General features: G+C 33.5%; 1 protein-coding gene and 1 long non-coding RNA gene across 2 annotated transcripts; both read right to left on the bottom strand.

Annotated features, from left to right (window-relative positions):
* Positions 1-2,677: 2,677 nt before the first annotated feature.
* On the bottom strand, positions 2,678-3,295 carry LOC140860603 (uncharacterized). The gene is made up of 2 exons (XM_073263605.1): positions 3,126-3,295; positions 2,678-3,050 (listed from the first exon to the last, which is right to left on the bottom strand). Exons 1-2 carry the CDS (start codon positions 3,293-3,295, stop codon positions 2,678-2,680), a joined length of 543 nt encoding a protein of 180 aa, XP_073119706.1.
* An 8,178-nt stretch (positions 3,296-11,473) lies between these two features.
* LOC140867458 (uncharacterized) lies at positions 11,474-18,661 on the bottom strand. The gene is made up of 3 exons (XR_012145151.1): positions 18,519-18,661; positions 17,886-18,361; positions 11,474-11,542 (listed from the first exon to the last, which is right to left on the bottom strand). It is a non-coding gene; the product is annotated as an uncharacterized lncRNA (long non-coding RNA).
* Between the last annotated feature and the right edge of the window lie 4,796 nt (positions 18,662-23,457).

The raw sequence follows: 23,457 nt of genomic DNA, 5'->3' as shown, positions 1-23,457 counted from the left end.
ATTAATCGAAAACATAGATTACATGACAAGGGAAAATAATAATTCAAAATATATATATGGAAAATGAAACACAAAATTGAAGAACTCCATAAGTCTAAATCACCTTCCAAATCACCTTCTCGTTCACTCCCCCGGAGAGAAGGGTGCTTTCCAAAAATATTGAGGAGAACAACCAATCACTTTCTCGTTGTAACATGTTGAACCAATCACTTTCTCGTTGTAAAATGTTGGATTCACATTAGGACACCTCTTGTATTCTTCTCATAATAATGGTCACTAACAACTACCAATAAATACATTTATTTCGGAATTTTATTCGACTAATAATTAATAATAATTATCGGACGCAACTTCATGGCTATTTATATAGCAAAAAAAAAATATATGGGATTTGGACCCCAAAAGACTTGACTGTTCGACCATGCTACTCTCAAGACTAATTTCACGGGAATCGGAATCTATCTGTCTTCTTCGGATACACATTCCAAGAAAAAGGAATTTGATTCATTCTCACCCGTGACCCGATATGTGGGAATAATTCAATGCATTCGGCGATTATAAGGGGCTATAAAAAAAAATAATAATAATAATAATAATAATAATAATAATAATAATTATTATAATATATGATAATAATAATAATAATATATGATAATAACATATGTAGACTATTTCAAAATTAATTATTTATAATTTTAATGTGTAGGGACAATTTTGGAACAAAAGCTAAAGTGCTCAACCGTATGGATTATGATTATTCACTCACCCCCCAATCTTCTTCTTCTATAAATAAAGATAAAAGGCGTTTAATTTTTCATATTCATATTCACCATTATTAAAAAAATTTCCATGTCTTTATCTCCTTCTTCGTCTTCTACCTACTCTTCTACTCTTCTCCTCTCTCGAATACAAAATTACAATAATTAATATTTTATCACTATGATTGTTGTTGATCAACTTATTATGTTGGACATTCCACACCCCGTATGGATTTCTGCCGATGATACCCAACCTGGGTTACAAGTTCCATCCAACTACAATAATACGAGTGGAGTCCTAATTGCAGTCCTACGTATCCTCTGTATTACTAATAATACAAGAGGAGTCCTAACGCTGCCTGCTACCGCCATGTTCACTTCAAGATGGCAGCAGTGTTAGGTTTTTATTCCAAATCGCCTATCTCATCCTGCATGATTTCATGAATCAATGTAAGGCTTTCGAAGACTTAGGCATCAATGGTTTATTTTTTATCGTCGAATAAACCGTTTGAAGGCCGAGATAGGTGGTGAAGAAGAAGTAATGGGATTCGAGTTAAGAAGAATTGTTGCTGCTCCTTGATAATATCTTTTATTTAGGCAATAAGTTTTTTTACACCTAAACCCTAAATCCTAACGTTTGAAAACACCAAAACAGATTTCCGTAATAATTTTCATTTATGTTTGTGGAATTTTAGCTAGCAATATTTTTTATTAACAAACTTGTACCATTTTATATTTTTTTTATACCAACCGACTCTCCTGGATGAATTAGGCTTCGTTAAAACTCTACACTCAAAGCGGTCGAGTTGTTTATATTAACAGTCGACACCATACATTAATCGGTCGACACGTATTTCGCGCACACACTACAAAAGTTAAATACGAATAAAATGCAAATAATAATAAATACGAAAAACCCTAACGTTAGAAAACAACAAAACAGATTTCCGTAATAATTTTCATTTATGTTTGTGGAATTTTAGCTAGCAATAATTTTTATTAACAAACTTGTACCATTTTATATTTTTTTATTACCAACCGACTCTCCTGGATGAATTAGGCTTCGTTAAAACTCTACACTCAAAGCGGTCGAGTTGTTTATATTAACAGTCGACACCATACATTAATCGGTCGACACGTATTTCGCGCACACACTACAAAAGTTAAATACGAATAAAATGCAAATAATAATAAATACGAAAAACCCTAATGTTTGAAAACAACAAAACAGATTTCCGTAATAATTTTCATTTATGTTTGTGGAATTTAGCTAGCAGTAATTTTTATTAACAAACTTGTACCATTTTATATTTTTTTATTACCAACCGACTCTCCTGGATGAATTAGGCTTCGTTAAAACTCTGCACTCAAAGCGGTCGAGTTGTTTATATTAACAATCGACACCATACATTAATGGTCGACACGTATTTCGCGCACAAACTACAAAAGTTAAATACGAATAAAATGCAAATAATAATAAATACGAAAAACTCTAACGTTTGAAAACAACAAAACATATTTCCGTAATAATTTTCATTTATGTTTATGTGGAATTTTAGCTAGCAATATTTTTTATTAACAAACTTGTACCATTCTATATTTTTTTTATACCAACCGACTCTTCTGTATGAATTAGGCTTCGTTAGTAACGAATAACGATCGATTGAAAAGAGAAATAAAACTCTACACAAACCGGTCGAGTTGGTAATATTAACAGTCGACACCATACATTAATCGGTCGTTGCATGCTGAATGAGTGACAACTAAAAATCAACGTCTTCTGCCATACTCCCCGACTGAAGGTATTCTTTTTACTTTTTTCCGTCCACGTCGGGGAATGACTAGAGGCGGCAGCACCAATATTTCCTCCTGCACTGTCCATTCACCTGGTACTGGATAGACAGGGTCCGTATATGCTTCTAACCAATAACGTGTGGTGTAATAATCTGTACAAAATCATAAACAGAAATATTTGCTTTGTAGGCAGCAGCAATGGCATGTGAACATGGAATCCTGTCAATGTCGAATTTACGGCATGTGCAAGATTTACTCTGTAAATCAACTAACTCGTTGCTTGTGCTACCGTACACGCAATACTTCCCCTCAGTTGCTTCAATTACTTCATATTTTCTAGAAACGATGAAATTCTCACGAACGATCGACTCTATCGCTGGTGTGAGATGTGTAGTTGATGCAACCGCTTCTTGACGATATTTACTTCTCCAGGTTGATGTGATTCTTTGCAGTGCTTCCAATAATGCAATTATTGGAAGCTCCCTCTCCTCACGCAACCTACCATTTATTGATTCCACTCCATTATTGGTCATGATGGAATAACGGTTCCCGGTTTGTTTCGCTCTAGATCACCTTTCGGGAGAAGTGTTATCCTCCAAATATTTAGCAACCTCTGAAAATCTCTCTCTCAATTCTGTATACAAGGAATCAAAATCACTTTCCTTGTATGCTTTTGCCACCCGAATGAATAGCTCGGCAGCTCCCTTTTTTTTGTTGCTCTTGCCTTTGATGTTTTGTGACATGTGTCACATACAAAACACATGATGTGCACGATTGTATAAAGATGCAACTGCATTTATGATGTCCTGGTGTCTATCTGATATTATCACCAATTCGTCGTCGTCCTCTACTATGATTTTCAATCTGCTTAGAAACCAAGACCATGACTCAGAGCTTTCCTTGTCGACAACACCCCATGCAATGGGAAATTGGTGGTGATTTCCGTCCTGTGCGGTTGCTACAAGTAGCACACCGTCATACTTTCCTTTCAAGAATGTACCATCAATGCAGACAACTTTTCTCATGAATTTGTATCCCGTAATACATGCACCATATGCCAAGAACATGTATTTAAATCTTTTTTCTTCATCGACTTCTAAATCCGTGAAACTACCAACATTTACTTTCTCAACCATTTTCAAAAATGATGGCAACTTCCTAAAATTCTCAACAGAATCGCCCATCATGGTGTTAAGGGTCAGTTCTTTACCTCTACGTGCCTTGAAGTATGATACTTGAACTCCCTGATTACGCATCATTGTGATTATTGATTTCGGCACAGGTGTAGTCCTTTGACTACCGAAATTTTCTAGCAACACAGCTGACACTAACCCAGAAGTAGCCTGTCGATTTTTTATAGTCATGCGCATCAAATCACAAGTGTGAATGTTACAATATGTTCGAACGTTAAAACATGATGAGTGTGGATCTTTCTTTGCACCTCGAATCCTCCAAGTACAACTATCAGCAGCACATCAAACATCATACACGGACTTGTTAGATTTCACTATTTTGAACTCAAAAGATTACTTTATTGCAAGTCGGGACAATTCAATTTGAAATTCTGCCTTATTGGAAAATACCTGCCCAATTGAAATGTTAGATCCATCACGGAATGAGTAGGTACCATTGCCACATGACTCAGCTCTATCTACCAATGGAATTCTCTTACGGATCCGATGTCCATTTAGATACCCTTCCGGCTCGGACTCAGACCGTCTTAATTGCTGCTGGTGTAATGAAGGTTCTCCTAAAATTAAAGGATCTTCAAGTTATTCGAATGGACAAGATACGTTGAAATTCTCAGTTGTTTCCTTATCATTCTCGTTAGGAATGACAAAAATTCCATCAAAGTATTCATCATTATGATTCAACCCCCCCACAGGACAAGACACGTTGACATTCTCAGTTGTTTTCTTATCATTCTCGTTAGGAATGACAAAATCTCCACCAAAGTATTCATCATTATGATTCAACCCCGCCACAGGACAAGACATGTTGACATTCTCAGTTGTTTCCTTATCATTCTAGTTAGGAATGACAAAATCTCCATCGAAGTATTCGTCATTACGATTCAACCCCCCAACATTTACATCCAACGATCTGTCACGATCCTCGTCTTCACCATCAAGACCCCACATTTCATTGCATGATCTACCACAATCAGCGACTTTACAATTGCCACATGTATCATCTCCATCTAACAACAAATTCCTCCCAGTACGATTGATCCCCCCAACAGTTTCATCCATCGATCTGTCACAAACATCAAATGATTGTTCAAAATTAGCGATGTTATTAAATGTCATGCTATCATTACTGAGGTGCTGAGTGCTTTCAAATGCATGCACCTCGTTGTCCAGTCCAACGTTCACTTCCTCTTCTTCCACCATAACATTCAGCACAGGTCTCTTGTCTGGGGCACCAAAGTAAAGGTACGCACGCAGAGTTCTATCATCCTTAATATAAAAGGGAGGAGGATGGCAATTAGGAACAATCGGCAAATAGCTGAATTTGGTTCTGTTAATATCACATGCCAAATCCAGAATGTTAACAACCTCATTCTTAAAGGATTTGAAATTGCATGTCTCATTGTCCACTGTGATTAAATCTCATTTACAACTTTCATGTGAAGACCATTTGAAAACATCGTGCTCATCCCGCATCCACTTTCCATTACATTGAAGGAAAACATTACTGATTGTCATAACCTATAAAAATAATTAGATTAAGCAACTTTCAAAAAGAAAAAATAAATACACATGCATTTTAAGAAATTTTATTTGAATTATGAAGACGACATTGTCATGTCCAAAAGGTCGCCATGCTTTACATATCAACCGAGATTTCATAACAATGGTCGAAATAATATTATGTCAACGGTGGAAACTACTTAAAGTCTTGTAATGCAGTCTATACGCTTGAAAGAGCAGTCGAAATGATTCAAAAATCAGTCGATATTGAAGGGTATAAATCGTACTAATTATATGCAAACGGTCAGGTTGACTAAACCATTGCATTCTACACCAGCCGACACTACAACAAGTCGGTCGATCATTACAATAAGTCGGTAGAGATTCATTAAATAGCAGTCGAGATTACGGTCGGTATGACTTTACAAAATGCATTCTTCCTCGGTCGATGTTACAAAGAGACAGTCGAGCAATAGCCTATGTCGGTCGCCAAATGTAAACCACTCAAATTTCTTCCCCGATCCAACAACAATATAGTTACTACTAGAGTCGATACAAATATTTATTAAACAGTTAGCATTAAAGACATCATTTTAAAACATATACACTGAAAAATAAAAGATAAATGTCATTTAACATAACAGAAATAAAAGAAAGGGGGCAGATTTGGAGCATTAATGATATTGCTTACTTTTTGTTCCCTCTTGGAAAATACGAGGGATAAAACAAGGGAAAGAGTTTGTTTGGTACAGGTGTGGGACTTTAAAGCAGAGTGGTCCAGTTGGAAGGAAGTTTCTGAGAATATTTTGGTCGGAGAAAGGGGGGTCCCGGTAGAAAAGGAGCTGCGTTTGCACAGCAGGGGAATACGCACAAAAAAACAAAAAAAAACAGGCCCCACGAGTATATGGTCGAGATAAAGGATTACCTAACCATTAACTAATCTGAGTTGGTACCACTTAAGAAATTAAGATGCATATTTAAGGGCCAACTAACACAAGTACATTAAATGAGTCCCTTTGACTTAAAAAAAAACAAGACCGAGCCTATATATTTAAATGCCCCGGGAAAAATGAGCATACACCGTACAAAAAAAAAAAAAAAAGGTAAATTGCATATATCACCCTTGTGAAATCCCGTGTTAGCTAATAACCCCCTGTGAAAAATTTTTAAGCTAATAACCCCCTGTGATTCTAGATTTGTAGCATACACACCCCTTCTGGCTAAAAAATGACGAAAATGTCCTTGACTTTTATGAACTATTTAATTTATTATTTATTTTATGTAGGGGTATTTTCGTCATTTTTTAGCTAAAAAGGGTGTGTATGTTTCAAATCTAGAATCACGGGGGGTTATTAGCTTAAAAAATTTTCACAGGGGGTTATTAGCTAACACGGAATTTCAGAAGGGTGATATATGCAATTTCCCCAAAAAAAAATGGTGGTATAGGATTTTTAAATTTTCTATATTTCGGTATATGGAAAAAAAGTAAGATATCGTGTATATAAATATTTTAAAAAAAATAGTTTAAAAAAATAGGTATACACGGTATCATACCGAAATCGTACCGAATTTCGGTACGATATCGGTATTTATGACATGCCGAAATCATGTCGGTATACCAAAATTTTTGATACGGTATCGGTAACATGCCATGCACAGTCTCTCATACCGCAGGATCAAGAATGGTTCCCGTTATAGCATCCTTCCTACTCATCTTCCTCTGCTCATTTGCTACTTTCTTAGTGGCAACATCATTCCACGGAAGGCAAGGAATAATGAGATCCGAAATTTGGACATGTATTTGATTTATAAGATGGTGAGGGACTTGGGAGACATCGCGGCCATCTCCTTGGCGAGCATCATGATTGCCCACATGCGCACTTTTATCCATTCCGCTTGTTCTCCGAATGCGAAGCAACATGCCCCCTTTGCCATTACAGTCTCACGGATTTTGGCAACTTTTGGAGTCGATTTCACCGGCGAGATTTCACTTTCCTCCTTCATCCGACATATGCTCGCTACTAATGTCTTGACGGGTATGCACTTTATTTTTCGACAGGGCGGATGGTACAAAAACCCTGTCAGCCGTCACCTGACCCACCACCCCCACGATCCTCCGGTCCCAGCGCCTACAGATGCAGAGGCAGCCCACAAGGCTCGAGTTCAGGAAGAAGCCGCTCTTGATCAGGATGATGATCATCCCAAAGATGCCCCTGTGCACACCAAAGCTCCGAGGGCCACAAGTCGCGTTTTTTCTGCTATATTTGACTGTATGGATGATCTCCGCACCCGTATGACTCGACTGGAGCATCACGCCATTTCCCAGTCCTACTCCACTGATATCCATGCGCCGCCCTTTGACCGCGCTGCTCTTGATGAGCTTGACGAGTCGGCCTCTGCCTCCGTTGAGAAGTAGTTTGGAGTTGTTTATGTTGCTATTGTTTTGGATATTTCAGTTGTTTTGTTGTTGGCTATGGACTATATTTGTCTAATGGTTTATTTGCTGTGGTTGCCTCTGTTGGCATATTTTGTGGATCGTCTAGCCTAGTTTAGTTCGGTATTCTGTTTTCACTGTTGTTGAACTCTATCGCCCTTATTCTCAGGGGTTGTTTAATGGATGCTATGTTTCTGCACTACAAATTGGTCTTTCATGTTGAATTTATTTTGGGAGGTTTACTGTGTGTGCTTGTGTGCTTAATTTTTTTATTTTACGCGTTTTGTTTGGTTTTGTTGTTCTCTATGCTCAGGTTGTTGCTCGCCCCTTATTTTGCATGGTCGTCGACATTTTTCAGGGAAGTGTTTTTGCTATTACTCATTTTCTTATTCATTTTTTCGAGTATTTAACACTGAGGACTGTCGTTTTAAAAATATGGGGGGTAGGTTGTTAATTACACTCTGTTTCACATCACTTAGCAACACTTTTTAAAAAGAGAGATGAGTATTTTTGAGGCACCGCACTTGTGGTTTACATGACATACCAATTAGTATGCTAGATTTTTAATCACTTGGGAAACTGTTTCGTGCCTAGAACTGAATGAGATTAGTTGTAGTTGCAAGGAGAGACTTTGATATGAACTAGTTTTGCATCGACTTTATGAGACATCCTTCATGCACTTTTGTCAGACTTATGCGAGTTAATTGTAAAATTGGTAAGAGGTGATCTCATGAAAGAAAAAAAAAAGAGAAAAATTGAAGCATTTATTATCCCTAGAACTTGTCTGATTAGTCCTCGAAGCGAAAATTTGAATGATTATGACTTAGGGATGATTTAGGCGATCTTTACCCCGTTTGAGTCTTTCGAGACCTAATGCATCACTTTTATCCCTAATAACCTCATTGAGCCTGATAAAAATCGAATGGTGTGTGCCAATGGCACACAATTAGACCTCATTCGTCATTTCTTTTGTCCTAAATTGACCACCTGATTTTTAGCCTATACACGATTTTCCTACCTAAGTTTTGAGATAAACAAACCCTTTGGCGCTTTTAAATTTTCAAAAAACTCCTAATTGATTTACATGAAAATAATGGAAGAAGTTGGTGAATTATTCTAGAATGAAAGAAAGGGTTGAATCGAAAAAAAAATGAAAAAAGAAAAGAAAAGAAAGTACCCGAAAAGAATTCAAGGGGTATTGGAAAAAAGATGAAAAAGAAGAAGAATAGGTTGTATTGATGAAGTAAAAGGAAGCGATGAAATTCAATAATCGATGGGAATTGGAGTTATTTAATTATGCTAATTGACATGTTTTTTTGTTGTCTCTCACTTTTGAATTCCTATCCTTTATTGCAGCTGTGAGCCGTGGCATAACGTTATAAGCTTAAAAGACTTTTTAACCGAGTCATATTCATTCCACATTTAGTAAAGAGGGATGTGAAAGAAAAGCATATGGGGCGAGGAAAAAAAATTGATGATGAATAAACATGAGAGATCCTTAAACCGAAAAACTTTGGAGGATTATAAGTTCTGACACTCACACTACACACGTCTTATTCAGTTGATCTTTTCTAGGTAGTGTTCGAGTTTTGAATTGTGGCGAGAGCGAGGCTTGAAATTTTCGAAGTATGAGCTTTTGACTGTGTGTGACGAGATTTGGTAGATTGAAATGTTTTGATTGTGCCACTCTGTGTTCTAAATCATTGATATTTTTCATCTCTAATTTCTTTTGATTTTTTTGAGGACGAACAAAAGCCCAGTGTGGGGGTTTGATAAGCACAAATTCTATAGCTTATCTGGCACTTTATTTTTGTCGTATTCATGCTTATCTGACATTTTTATTTCGAGTTTTGCGCCTAAATCGTCATACTTTTATGTGTTTGCAGGTTTGATTAAAATTTGAGAAAGCTTAAATATTGAAGAAATTTGAGAAAGCTTAAATATTGAAGAAAAAGTCAAACAATGCGATGGTACATCGGAACTTGGTTGGAAAACACGAAAAAAATCATAAGACGCCAAGAGGATTGAAGAGAAGGAAAATGCACGGACCCCGTGCATCTTCTGGAAGTGGGTCCGTGCATGTTTGTTAAAAGATAAATTAGCCCAGTTTAATGTCCAGACCCCGTGCCTCTTCTGGATCAACGTCCGTGCATAAGTGTTGTGAAGAAATCCGAGACAGAAGACATCCGGAGGTGTGCACGGACCCGTGTCCGGGGTCCGTGTAGTTATTATTCACAAGAAGAAAAAATACCCGGAGGTCTGCACGGAGGTTGTCCAGGGTCCGTGCACTTCGCGAATTTGGAAAAAAATATATTGCCAGAATTTGGAAATTTCGAGATTCTTTTTATTGAAGGCAATATTGGACATTATTTTGGTCGAAAAATAGGGCTTTTTGGGAGAAAAATATAAATAGAATCAAGCCCAAATTGGAGAGGACTTTTTACTTTTGAACTTTTGCCAGATTTCCGGAAGACGGCTGAGAGCTTGGAAAAAAAGAAACGAAGAACGCAAGAAAGATTCGACATCATCTCTGAGATTTTCTTTATTCTTCTCTTTCTGATTTATTTATGATGTATCCGAACATGAGATTTTTGTCTCTTTTTGATATTATGGAGTAGTCGTCTTTTGATCGGGACCACGATAGGGCCAGACTATTGATTTTTGTTCATGGAATGGATTGATTGATTTTTTATTTATGAAATATTTATTGATTGATATTTGTGCATAATTTTTGCTTTTAATCTGGCCAATTAATTGCATGTTTGTTGTTCGATCTGGACTTGAAAAAGAAGAGATTGAAATTAGCTTCAAAAATATTGATCAACATATGGTTAAACCAACTAGAAATAGTATTCAGTTTCAGTGTGCGATTTTAGGCGAAAGCTGAAATTCCATAGTTGCAAATGTGTTTTTGTTTAATTAAATTCAATTAGAAATAATTGGAATGTTAAGTGAAAATAGGATTGTTAATTTTAGAAATAGATTAATAATTATTCTAGGAAATTTCATCGTGAATGTGAATAATTCTTGCTTGATTAAATCCAATACGTGATAATTATCGATGTCTGATATCGTTGTGTGTTCCTGGTCATTTTCCTAAAATTTGAATTCGTCCTTAATTTACTCTACGTTTAAATTTAATTAAAATATTTTCTTTAGAATAATTTAGTTTATTTTAATTAGTAATTAATTCATAAAAATCCCTCATTTTATTTAACCTAAATTAAGTTGAATAATTTATATCTTAATATTTAAACAATAGTCTATGTGAGGTCGACTTGGACTCAATCCAAATATATTATAACTTGACCTAGTTCACTTGCTAGAATTTTTCCAACCGAAATCGTCGGTTACAGATCCTATAAAAAAACTGCCATTAACACAAAAAAACTCATCGTTAAATTGTACTAGTAGATACCTTTCTTTTTGTTCCTGTATGCTTTTCATCTGATTCTTGAGTGATTCTCGATAAACTGTTTGGGAGCCCGCTCTGGAAAATCAGAAGCAAGCATTCAATATCAGTAATTCAAGCGCACATCATTCGAACATCCTAAAAGATAAACTCTAACAACACAAAAAATCCAATATTCAGATCCCACGACATTTGAAATATGATTATGGAAATTATGTAAAATCAGAGAAAATCAGAACAAAAAGAATTGGTAGCAATTCACCAGACACCAAAACCCGTGTCCATACGAAAATTCCCAAAAAACACAACCAAATCCAGAAACAGATAAAAATATCAATTTTTTAAACCAAAAAGTGTGCATGTGAGTTTGTAGAAAGATCTACCCATCCAGTGGATTGACAATTCCACGTATAGAATCTCCAAACATCAACTTGTTAATCTTGTGGCTCATCTGCATGGAATACCACGAAAGTCAATAAATTGATTAGGAAACTTTTGTTGAATAAAAATGGGCAATGAAATTTGTATATAGGTTAGGCACACCAAAATTGATGCTTTCTTTAAAGATACAAAACCTATAATCACCAAAATTCGAAGTTTACACTCCCTCGAATTTTCAGAGCAAGAAAGCACACTATTTTATCGAAGTATAACACGAAAAAAAAATATATCAGACCAAAGCTTTGCTTCTCTGTTTTTTTAAGGTTTTCTGTTAATCTTTTCTTAGTTAGTATTTGCTTAATTATATAGTTTACTAATCAATGCCATGAAAAGACACGAAGACCTATTTGGAATGACTCAGCAAAAAGGCACCGCTTAAATTGAAAAGAAGCATCGTTCCATTTAAATTTGGAAACCAATTCTTTTGAATTTTAAATTTTGAACGGTTTGTTATTTATATTTTATATTATTTAATTATTATATGTAAATATATTAAAATATACAACAATCCCCTACTTATTTACACATAATAAAATAAATAAATATAAACTTGTTTTACACAGTGAATAGCCATGAAGTGGACAAAGCCTTTAACTTATGGTTGAATATAAAACACAATAGAAATATATTCTCACTATGTAGGTTTTCTTGCTCTTTTAAATTTCGGTAGCACATTTATATATTAAATATATGGGTCTTGTGCTAAATCCTGAATTTCGCAAGTACTCTAAGATTTTACCGATTTAATCCATAAGAAGCGGCCTCTCACTTCTCTACTTGCATAGGTAGACTCATCAAGAATGTCTACAACGCATTCCACAAAAGCTACAAGTCTATTAGGGATTTAAAATCATCCTTATCTCATTGTGGTAAAAATAAGTGCATAGGCCAAATATGATACTTTGAACAGTGTTAACCCCACTCAGTGGCGGACCTACATGGTCCCGAAAGGGTGCGACCGCCCCCCCTGAAATTATAAAAAAAATTTAGTACTATATACATAATATATCTTTTAAATATAAATTTAATTTTGCGACCGCCCCTTTGAATTTTTTTGAAAAAACTTAGTTCTATATATAATATATATTTTAGAATGTTGATTTAATTTTATATTGATTAGAATGATATTTGATGAATAAGATCATAATAAATTTATTTTAGACTATAATAGTATGTTTTGTATTGACTCATATTTGTTTTTTGGAAAATGAAATGCTTTTTATGCTTGAATGTGACATGGGAAATTTGATTCAGTTTATTCAATTTTATCCACCTGAAAATGATGTTCCAATCGAATAAAGATCGATTATATCATTTGGGATATTTACTTTTAAAGTTAACATTGTTATTACTTGTTGCAACTGCTACCGTAGAGAGTGTTTTCAACAATAAAAATAATCAAAATATCACCTCGTAATCGGTTGGGAGATGATGTGTTAGATGATGGTTTGATACCATATATTGAGCGTGGTGTTTGATATAGTTGATATTGAAATTATTATTCAACATTTTCAAACTATGAAATTTCGGAGTGTATTGTAAAATCATATGAAGTTAATATATGATTTTTATTATACACTTTGTGGTGTAATATTTTTTTTTAATTTATTTAATTCGCCCCTCCTGGTTGAAAATCCTGGGTACGCCACTGCCTCCACTATTTCCAAATGTTCATGCACTTTGAAATGTATCCAAGTTTCCATTTCGCCAATGTCTAAGATTGAATTTCCTTTTTAACTCCTTTTATTAAGATGCCAAATTCTTGACTTGTACCTTAAGATAGAGTTGGTTTCAATCAAGACACTATATTAATCGGTAATAGCCCCATATTTCTCATGACCTTAGTGATATTTTCTCCATCCAATGATTTAGTTAATGGACCAGCTAACATTTGATTTGTTGGAAGACACTTGAGTACAATCTTCCCTCTTTTAACCATATCTCTTACATGGTTATGCCTCATAGCAATATGCTTGCTATGATTTGATATTCTCTCATTCTTTGTATTGTAGATGGCAGCTTGATTATCACAATACAAAGTAGTAGGACCCTTTTTAGGATCTATGAAAGGAATAATTCGTAGGAATCTTCTAAACCATATTATATCTTTGCTCGCCAAAGACATAGCTATATATTCAGATTCCATAGAAGATAAAGCAACACATGTTTGCTTTTTAGAATTCCAAGCTACTATGGCCCCTCCAATAGTAATTAACCAACTACTTGTCGACTTGGAGTCGGTTACACTAGATGCCCAATTAGCATCACTATAACATTCAAGTATAGACGTCTTACACTTATAATGTAAGCCATAGTTCATTGTGTACTTCAAATATCTCAACAACCTTTTCAATTCCTTCCAATGTTCCTCACTTGGGTTGCTAGTAAATCTACTTAATATGCCAATAGAACTTGCAAGATCGGGTCTTGTGTGATTCACCACATACATAATGCTACCAATTATTCTAGCATATTCTTCTTGATTTACCGCTTGTCCTTGATTAGGAACTAACTTCACATGAGGATCAATCGGACACTTACTAATTTTGCAATCAAAGTAGTTAAATTTCCTCAATACATTTTCAATGTAATGTGATTGTGTTAATATGTAAGTTCCATCATCTTTAAGAACTTTAACTCCTAAAATGACATCTACAGGACCTAAATCTTTTATGTCAAAAATTTATTTCAAAAAATTCTTAGTTTCTTCTACACATTGTATATTAGATCCAAATATAAGTAAATCATCAACATACAAAGTTATAACCACTTTATACTCGAGCGTTACTTTAGTAAATACACAATTCTCTACTGTGCTACTTTTGAACCCAAATTTTCTAACTTCTTTTTTGAATTTTTTGTACCATTGTATGGGTGATTGTTTAAGTCCATAAAGTGATTTATTTAATTTACATTCTTTATTTTCTTTAACTTGAACTACATATCCTTCGGGTTGGTATATATAAATTTCTTCTTCTAAATTTCCATTTAAAAATGCAGTTTTAACATTCATTTGATGAACCTCTAGTCCATAAATAGATGCAATAGCAAACATAGTTCTAATTGATGTAAATTTGGTAACAGGAGAGAATGTTTCAAAATAGTCAATATTTTTTTTTGACAATACTCTTTAACAACTAATCGAGCTTTGTATTTTTCGATTGTGCCATCGGTTTTGAGTTTTTTTTTTTTTCAAAACCCACTTGCAATTAATTGGTTTATTACACGGAGGTAAATCCACAAGAGTCCATGTTTGATTTTCAATAATAGACTTGATTTCATCATCCATGGCCCTTTTCCACATAATAGAATCCGGTAAGGACATAGCTTCTTGAAAAGTTTTAGGATCCTCTTCCAACATGTATGTCACCATGTTAGGACCAAAATCTTTTTTAATTTTCCTTCTCTTACCCCTTCTCAATTCAATTATTTCGTCACTCTCATCCTTTTCCAAATTTCCATCATTCTCATCCTTTTCTAAGTTTTTTTACATTTGTAGAAGTATTACCAGTTTTATCATTATGATTATCAAGTTCATATAGTAATTTATTATCTAACTCTAAATTATCAGCATCCTTAATATTTAAATGTTCGAAGAATATATATAACATGTGCATCCTCAAATGCAACATTATCTTTGAGTCTAAGGAATCTATATGCTTTACTAAGTGCAGAATATCCAATAAAAATAGATTTAACAGCTTTACTACCAAGTTTCGGCCTTTTTAAAGTAGCGTCCAAAACATATGCAACACAACCCCATACCTTAAAATGTTTAATACCAGGCTTATGCCCATTAAACAACTCGTATGGAGTTTTCATATATTTTTTATTCACAATTCTATTACTAATCTAACAAGAAGTCAATAATGCCTCTCCCCACAAATTCATTGGTAATTTTGAATGTAAAATCATGGAACTAACCATTTCCATCAAAGATCTATTTTTTCTTTCCGTTACTCCATTTTGGGGTGGAGTATTGGGTGATGAAAGTTATCTAACAATTCCACTTTATAAACAAAATGATACGAACTCATTTGAGAGATATTCACCACCTCTATCAGATCTTAATCTTTTGATCCTTAAACTTGTTTTATTTTCGACTTCATTTTTGAATATTTTAAATTTTTCAAAAGCCTCATCTTTCGTTCTAAGTAAGTACACATATGTGAATTTCGAATAATCATCTATGAATGTAATAAAGTAACGTTTCCCTCCTCTAGTTAAATAATTTTTATTATCACATATGTCGGTGTGTATGAGTTCAAGTAAACTAGTTGATCTTTCTATACTTTTAAATGCTTTTTTAGTCAACTTAGATTGTGCACAACATTCACAATTTTTCATGGAATAAATTTTAGAATTACTAGGAATTAAATCATGATTTCTCATACGATTCATAGCATTTATACTTGTCCTAATCTAAAATGCCAAAAATCATGCTTTTCAAAATTTAAAGATTCGGCAGTATACACAGAAGAACTAGTAATATTATCATTAATGTTTAACAAGTACATCCCATTTTTCATATAGCCTTTCCCAACAAATATACTTTTCTTTGTAACAATAATTTTTTGAGACTCAAAGCTAGGCTACTTTGAAACCACTTTCATCTAACTTGTGGACTGATACAAGATTTTTCCTCATCGACGGGATGTGATACACGTTCTTCAAAGTCAAAGTCTTGCCGGATGTGAGGGGAAGAAGAATGGTTCCAATTCCACAAACCTTGCAATTGTTGAGGAGTTTCCCATTAAAACTGATTTTTCATCCTTCAACTCTTCATATGTTTTGAATAAATCTTTATTTGGAGTAACATGACATGTTGAAACCCACCAATGAGAGTCAACATTGTTTACAAAAACAGATTTCGGTTCAAACAGCAACAAAATCATCATCCACCAAATTTGTTTGATCAAAATTTTTATGTCCCTTACGATAACGACATTCTCGGGCATAATGATTAGGCTTGCCACACACATAACATGAGCCTTTTTCTTTTTCCAAGTTCCATTTCTGTTGATTTTAAAATTTTTCTTCTTCTTGAACTTTCCTTGATTTCTCTTGGAACTTTCAGGAAGGTTTTCCACTTGATTCACACCATCAATCTTTGAACAAAAACAGATTTCGGTCTCAATTTGGATCCCTTGAAGAAGTTCATCCAAAGAAATAGACTTTTTTTATGTTTTAATTTCTTTTGGTAATCCTTCCACGAAAGCGGAAGTTTACCGATGATGGTAGAAACTTGAAAAGTTTCAGAAATGGGTTCACCCGCATCGGCACACTCGGTGGCTATATCATTTAACTCATTGACTTGATCTATGACAGGACGTGTATCCACCATCTTGTATTCAATGTACTTGTTAACCAAAAATGATTTATTACCAGCATCTTCATTCACATACGTGCGTTTGATTGCGTTCCAGAGTTCCGCAGCAGTTTTGTGGATATGAAACACATTAAACAATGTGTTGTTGAGCGACTGTAGTATTGTGAACCGACACATGAAATCATCGTTTTTCCATTTCTTTACTTTCTCCGCAGAATCCTCATTTGATATAGATGGTTCTCCCGGGTATGAATCAGTCAACATATAGAATACCTTTGCAATGGTTAAAAGATATTCCATCTTCAAACTCCAACGTTTGTAGTTCAATCCATTCAATTTCTCCAATTTTTCTCCATCACCGAGTTGCGCTTTCAAGACAGATTTCATTGTAGATTTAATACCTTAAAAATTGTTGAATAAAAATGGGCAATGAAATTTGTATATAGGTTAGGCACACCAAAATTGATCCTTTCTTTAAAGGTATTAATTCCTCCCACAAATGATGTAAATGGTTCTCAAAGGAATTAACCTTCCAGGATACAAAATCTATAATCACCAAAATTCGAAGTTTACACTCCCTCGAATTTTCAGAGCAAGAAAGCACACTTATTTTATCGAAGTATAACACGAAAAAAATATATATCAGACCAAAGCTTTGCTTCTCTGTTTTTTTTAAGGTTTTTTGTTAATCTTTTCTTAGTTAGTCTTTGCTTAATTATATAGTTTACTAATCAATGCCATGAAAATACACGAAGACCTATTTGGAATGACTCAGCAAAAAGACACCGCTTAAATTGAAAAGAAGCACCGTTTCATTTAAATTTGGAAACCAATTCTTTTGAATTTTAAATTTTAAACGGTTTGTTATTTATATTCTATATTATTTAATTATTATATGTAAATATATTAAAATATACAACAAATTTAAATGTGAAACATACAGATAAAAGCAATTCAATACATTTGACAAGACCACCAACCACTAAGCTCAATGGTTCAACTCTGGTTTATACGAGTTCCTTACATTATAATTTTCTGTTGGTAAATTGAGGAAATCGAACAGATGAAAGCCTAGTATATGAAAGCTTTTCCCATAGGAAAATTGAAATTTTCCAGCCACTTAAACCTCCAGAGACCCATGTATACTGCATCCTTCACCCTGTTCTTCTTGTACTTTTTGAACCAAACCTTCCCTTTTGCACTATATGCAAAAGTTACATGTCACCAAAAAGAACATCAAATAAGTGCAAAACCTTCATCACTGCTCAATCTTCCAGACTTTCTGAACAAAACCTTCCCTTTTGCACTCGAACAGGTTCAGATTACTAGCAAGACACTGCCCACCCCGACTGTGGCAAGCTTTACAATCGTCAAAAACATTCCACTCCAATACAAATTCAGCTGTCAGCATATCAAACAGTTCACCAGAATCTTGATTTGACTTCACAGGCATCAGTACAAATTGATACCAGAAATAGGACTATGATCTCGATCTAAATTCTGAAACATAAGAACCCTAAATTTGTAAGAAAATTAGGGAAAACCATCTAGAATTGAAGAAAAACTGAAGAACCCTAAATTTGTTCGAAATTATGGAAGAAACAACTAGAAATCGAAAAAAAAAATCCAAAAACAGATGAGAAGGGAAGAGACTCACATACGCTGCAAAGGGATTCGCAAGAGAGGCCTTGAGCTTTCCATTCGACGGACCAGGAGTTTGGCGAGAGATAAGAAGAATTGTCCCAGATCCGATTAACAATAATCGGGTAATATTATCAGGTAATATTATCAGTTGGTTTTGACCCGTGAAACAGTCCAACAGAAGTGTTACACTTCCAAAAATTGTTAATAACATTACTCCTTACTTAAATTTATTAGACACGATTATCCTTATAATATCTTTCTTTATATAAAAATCTTGTCTACCTAAAACAAATCAAATACAATATTTTATATATCAACAACTTAAAATTTAATATTTTTAAAATTTTTTCATAATATTTTATCATATATAAATATATAAATTAAATAACGAAAATATTTTATTTTGATTATAAAATATTCGTAATTTATCCCAAAATTTAATATGGTTATATAAAATATTAGACAATTTTTTTCACAAAAATATATGAAATAATGGATGTAAAAATTTTGGATACCAAAATTTTATTTAAATTTGACCTAATATACAAAAGTATCTTAACATATATGATAAAATTAAGCTTTCTATGTTATTATATATTTTTATTTTGTAATATATCTTTTGCTGATTAACAACTTGATTTTATATTGTAAAGATACCATTTGAATTTTCTTTATATTATGTAGATAAATACTAAATATTAATTTATGTTTAATTTTGTAAAATTTTAAATACACAAATATATTAACTATGACCATGACAAATAATTTTTTTTTACACATTAGTAATTTTTTTTGAAGATATTATGCTTAATTAAAATTTTAATTTTTTAAGATATAATAAAAAAAATTACAAAGACATGTAAAAAAATTAAATAAATATTATAAATAAAATTTAAAATATTTATTTAATATAAATAAGAAAGAAAATGAATGAGTGACTTTGAGACTGAGCGTTAATATTAAAATAAGTGTGAATGAAAGAAAAGTGTTAATATAATGAGTATGTGATATGTGAATCTCATGTTTTGAAGTGATGATAAATATTAATGTTAAAACGGATGCATATGTTCTTATAGATAGCATCTTGTCGTACTCTGACTTTTTTTCATTTTTATAAAATTTTGGCATATAGGAATTCCAGAGCCCAAATGCTAAGAATAAGAAGTTCTTCATTATCTAAAATAGAATAAACGCCTAGAATCGCAATTTGTTTGTCAATATTTTTTTCCTTTCTACCGAAAATAAATTTATTACCGTTGATCTGGTTTTCTCTTATTTTGCCAAGTTTTCATTGTTTGTCCAATTCATAAAAAAAAAAACTAATACCGCATACCGTACCAAAAATTTCGATACCGACACCGTACCGAAAATTTTGGTATACCGAAATGTTGGTATGACATAAATCCATACCGTTCTTACCGAAATATTTCGGTATACCGAAATTCGGTACGGTATCAATATGATACCGCGTATATTGACATTTTAAAACTATTTTTAAAAAAAATTATCGGTATATACGGTATCATACCGATACCGTGTATATCAAATTGTTTTAAACTTTTTTCGGTATACCAAAATACCAAAATTTCGAAAATCCTATACCGATACCGTACCAAAAATTTCGATATACCAAAATTTTTAATATATACGGTTTTTTTTTGGTACGATATAAACGGTATAACGGTATTTCGTTATTTTTTCACAGCCCTACCCACGCCCAGCTATCAAGGAAATCCACTACACCTCAAGAATGTTACAATCATACAAGGACTTAAACCATATATAAAAGACTCCCTCTTTTCCCATGGCACCTTTATGATGAACACGTTCAGTAAATTCTACTTGGCGAGCACTATGTAAGGAATAATTGGTTGCACATAAAATCAGATTCAGATGTTGCCACTAGGTGTTGGCAACATCTTCAATAACATGTAGCATAAATATTAAAACGTGAATAGTAACAATCAACCAAATAAACAAACTCAAATATTTAATCAAGAGTACAAAATACTTTTGCAATGCCTCAGGGAAAAACTTTCACTAGAAAACAAATCAAAGAGTTTACAAAATCTTAAAAGTAGTGAATTATTACAAAAGTCAATTTTCTCAAAACATATGAGAAAATAAAGAATAACACATCTCCTAAAAATTTTATATAAGATAAAATAAGAAAGCAAAATAAGAAGATGATCCTTGACGACTAAACACGAGAGCAACAACAACGACGATCCAATCTTCTATGTCTCAAAACCTTCAAGTCGATCAAGTAAAGTAGCACGAACAAACTCGAAATCCAAGCTTCAGAAATCTTCAAACTATGCGCACAATTCTCTCAAGAAGCTCTCTCTTGTTCATTTCTCGTCTCGTAATCCTCCACGCCATTTTAAAATCCTTCATGATTTGTTTCCATGTAGACATGCCTCTTATCTCCAAAATTAGCATGATTTTGTTTTCTTTGTTTCAAAATTGTATATGCAAAGATAAAGTAACAAGAGATTAAGATATGATAAATATAAGATAATATCATAAGTATATAATATATCATATCTTATCAAATAAATAAATAATTCTTTTGAAACTTTGAGTCCAAGAAAGGCAAAAGACTTAAATAAATCATTTTAAAACATCAGGGATTTTAGGAAATAAATATTCTCTTCACACCACTCGTCTTTTGAATCTGCCTTCTCGAACTCATCTTCGATGCATGGACCGTTCTCTCTCGAGAACTCACCTTTCTCTCCCGAGGAATGTATCACAGTGTTCCCTTGTAAGTCTAATACCACGATCAAGCTTGTACTCCGAACTTAGAATGAATTTTCGTGATACTTTTCTCATCTTGTCTTACTGGATGTAGGGACAGTTAGTAGAACACCTCACAATGAACCAGACAAGCCTACAACATAATATATTCCTTATGCACAAAATATCGCTCTCTCCCAAAAACTCACCTTCTTCTCCCAAAGAATGTCTTATGAATATGGTGCATAAAAGCAACTAGAAGCAACCAACAAATTAAAAAAATTGAAATATTTGACATGAAAGCTCATCGGCCTCTCCTTGGTCCTAATGACCACACTCGGCAATTTTCATAATGAATTAAAATCTAATATATAGAGAATTTCATGGTATTCAAGATAGAATAAATTCTTTCAAACTTTTCACCATATCTCCCAATATATAATAAAATCTTTTCAAAATCATATCTTTTCATTTCTCTAATATCTTCAACAAATCACCACAAATATTTAAACATATATTTTCGTTGATTATCTTCATATCTCAGATATTATCAAAATCATAAATCTTTTCAGAATCCACCAAATATAGTGCAACAAAATCTTTTTAATTTTCTTGAACCAAAATATAGTCAACCAAAAATATCATCTAACAATTACTTCACCATTTAAATACTAATCCAAATTGTGTAATTGTGACGAGCATTGGTAGGAGAGCTGTCGGCCACCAAAGCTATAATAGCCAGTAGCCCTCAACATGTAAATAAGCAAACCGTTGGTAAGACAAACAATAGTCCTAGTCAGGATGACAGTAAGAAGAGCTATTAGCAGTCATCTAGCAGCAGTTACATTTTTGTATAACTGCTATATTAATGGAGATTAATGAAATACAGTACAGATATATAGTAAATGAGGAGTTATTTTAGGCATGAGTATTCAGAATCCATATCTATAAATAACACACAAAATTCTGAAGAATGATCACCCAAAAATCTCTTTGTATTAATTCATTCAATAAGGCTCCAACAAATTCAACTGTTTATTCTATAACACTTCCGAAATGGTTGAACATTTTTACGGTAAGTGATATTTCCATGAAATAGCTAGATCTGTTTGACGGACCAACGCCCACCTCGCCAAAAACCCGCAATTTTGCGAGGTTGGGCTTCCCAACCCATCGGAATCCCCAATGCAACCTATAACTCAAGGTGGGTTGCGGGTTGGGTCGACAGACCGACAAAAAAATAAAAATTATAATTATTTAAAATTTCTTTTCATACATAAAGTAAAAGTGTGAAAATCAATAATTAAGAATTTCTTTTCATAAATAAGTATTTATAAAAAAAATTCTTAATTATTGATTTTCACACTTTTACTTTATGCAAAATAAATATAAAAAAAATCACAACTTTCACTTAAAAAAACATATATCACAATAAATTCATAAAGCACAATTTGTTTTAAAAAATAAAATTCTCTTCGAGTCCGCAGGGCAAACCAAACACATCCCATCTCTCCTGGGCCTGTGATTAGCGTGTGCCAGTGTTCTAAATGGTGGTCAAGACGACCGCCTAGGCGGTAGGCAGCTGGTAGCGCTTAGTCATGTCGCGCCCAAATTAACCCAACTCAGATTAACTAAATAAACAAGTAGTAGCGAGAGTAGGGATCGTTTCCACGAGGAAAGTGAAATTTATTTGTGTTATTAAAAATACTGGAAAGGGGATTTGGGAATTTTATCAACTACGATGCATGAATTAAAATAAGAAAAATCAATAAAATAACGATACTTGGTATCAGTCGACTACACCCTTGAAATCATTCACTCGATCATCGATTCCCTAAAAATAATTAATTCACATCGAATATTCATCATTGGAAATTTAATTCCTGTTTCACCTTAATTTTAGCTAATCAGAAAACAACATTCTAAATTAACCCTTACCAATAAATTAACCCGATAACAGCAATCTAGATTTAAACTCATGGTAGCATTCAAATGAGTAAAACTAATGAAGCTAGACAACACAAACACCAGCGGTTGTATTTAGCCTAGTCAATTGTTGTTCCTATGATTTAACAAATTCAACAGCAGAAAATATTAATCATAGTTGCTTCACAAATCAGATGATTCAAACAATTACGGATTTGAATTCTAATTTAGCGGTAGATTGTACGAAAGAATTATCAGGTGATCAATCTAATAATCAAACACACAAG

Source organism: Henckelia pumila, chromosome 4, assembly GCF_033568475.1.
Source record: "Henckelia pumila isolate YLH828 chromosome 4, ASM3356847v2, whole genome shotgun sequence".
Classification (NCBI taxonomy): Eukaryota; Viridiplantae; Streptophyta; class Magnoliopsida; order Lamiales; family Gesneriaceae; genus Henckelia; species Henckelia pumila.
This window is presented reverse-complemented; position numbering and strand designations above follow the sequence as displayed.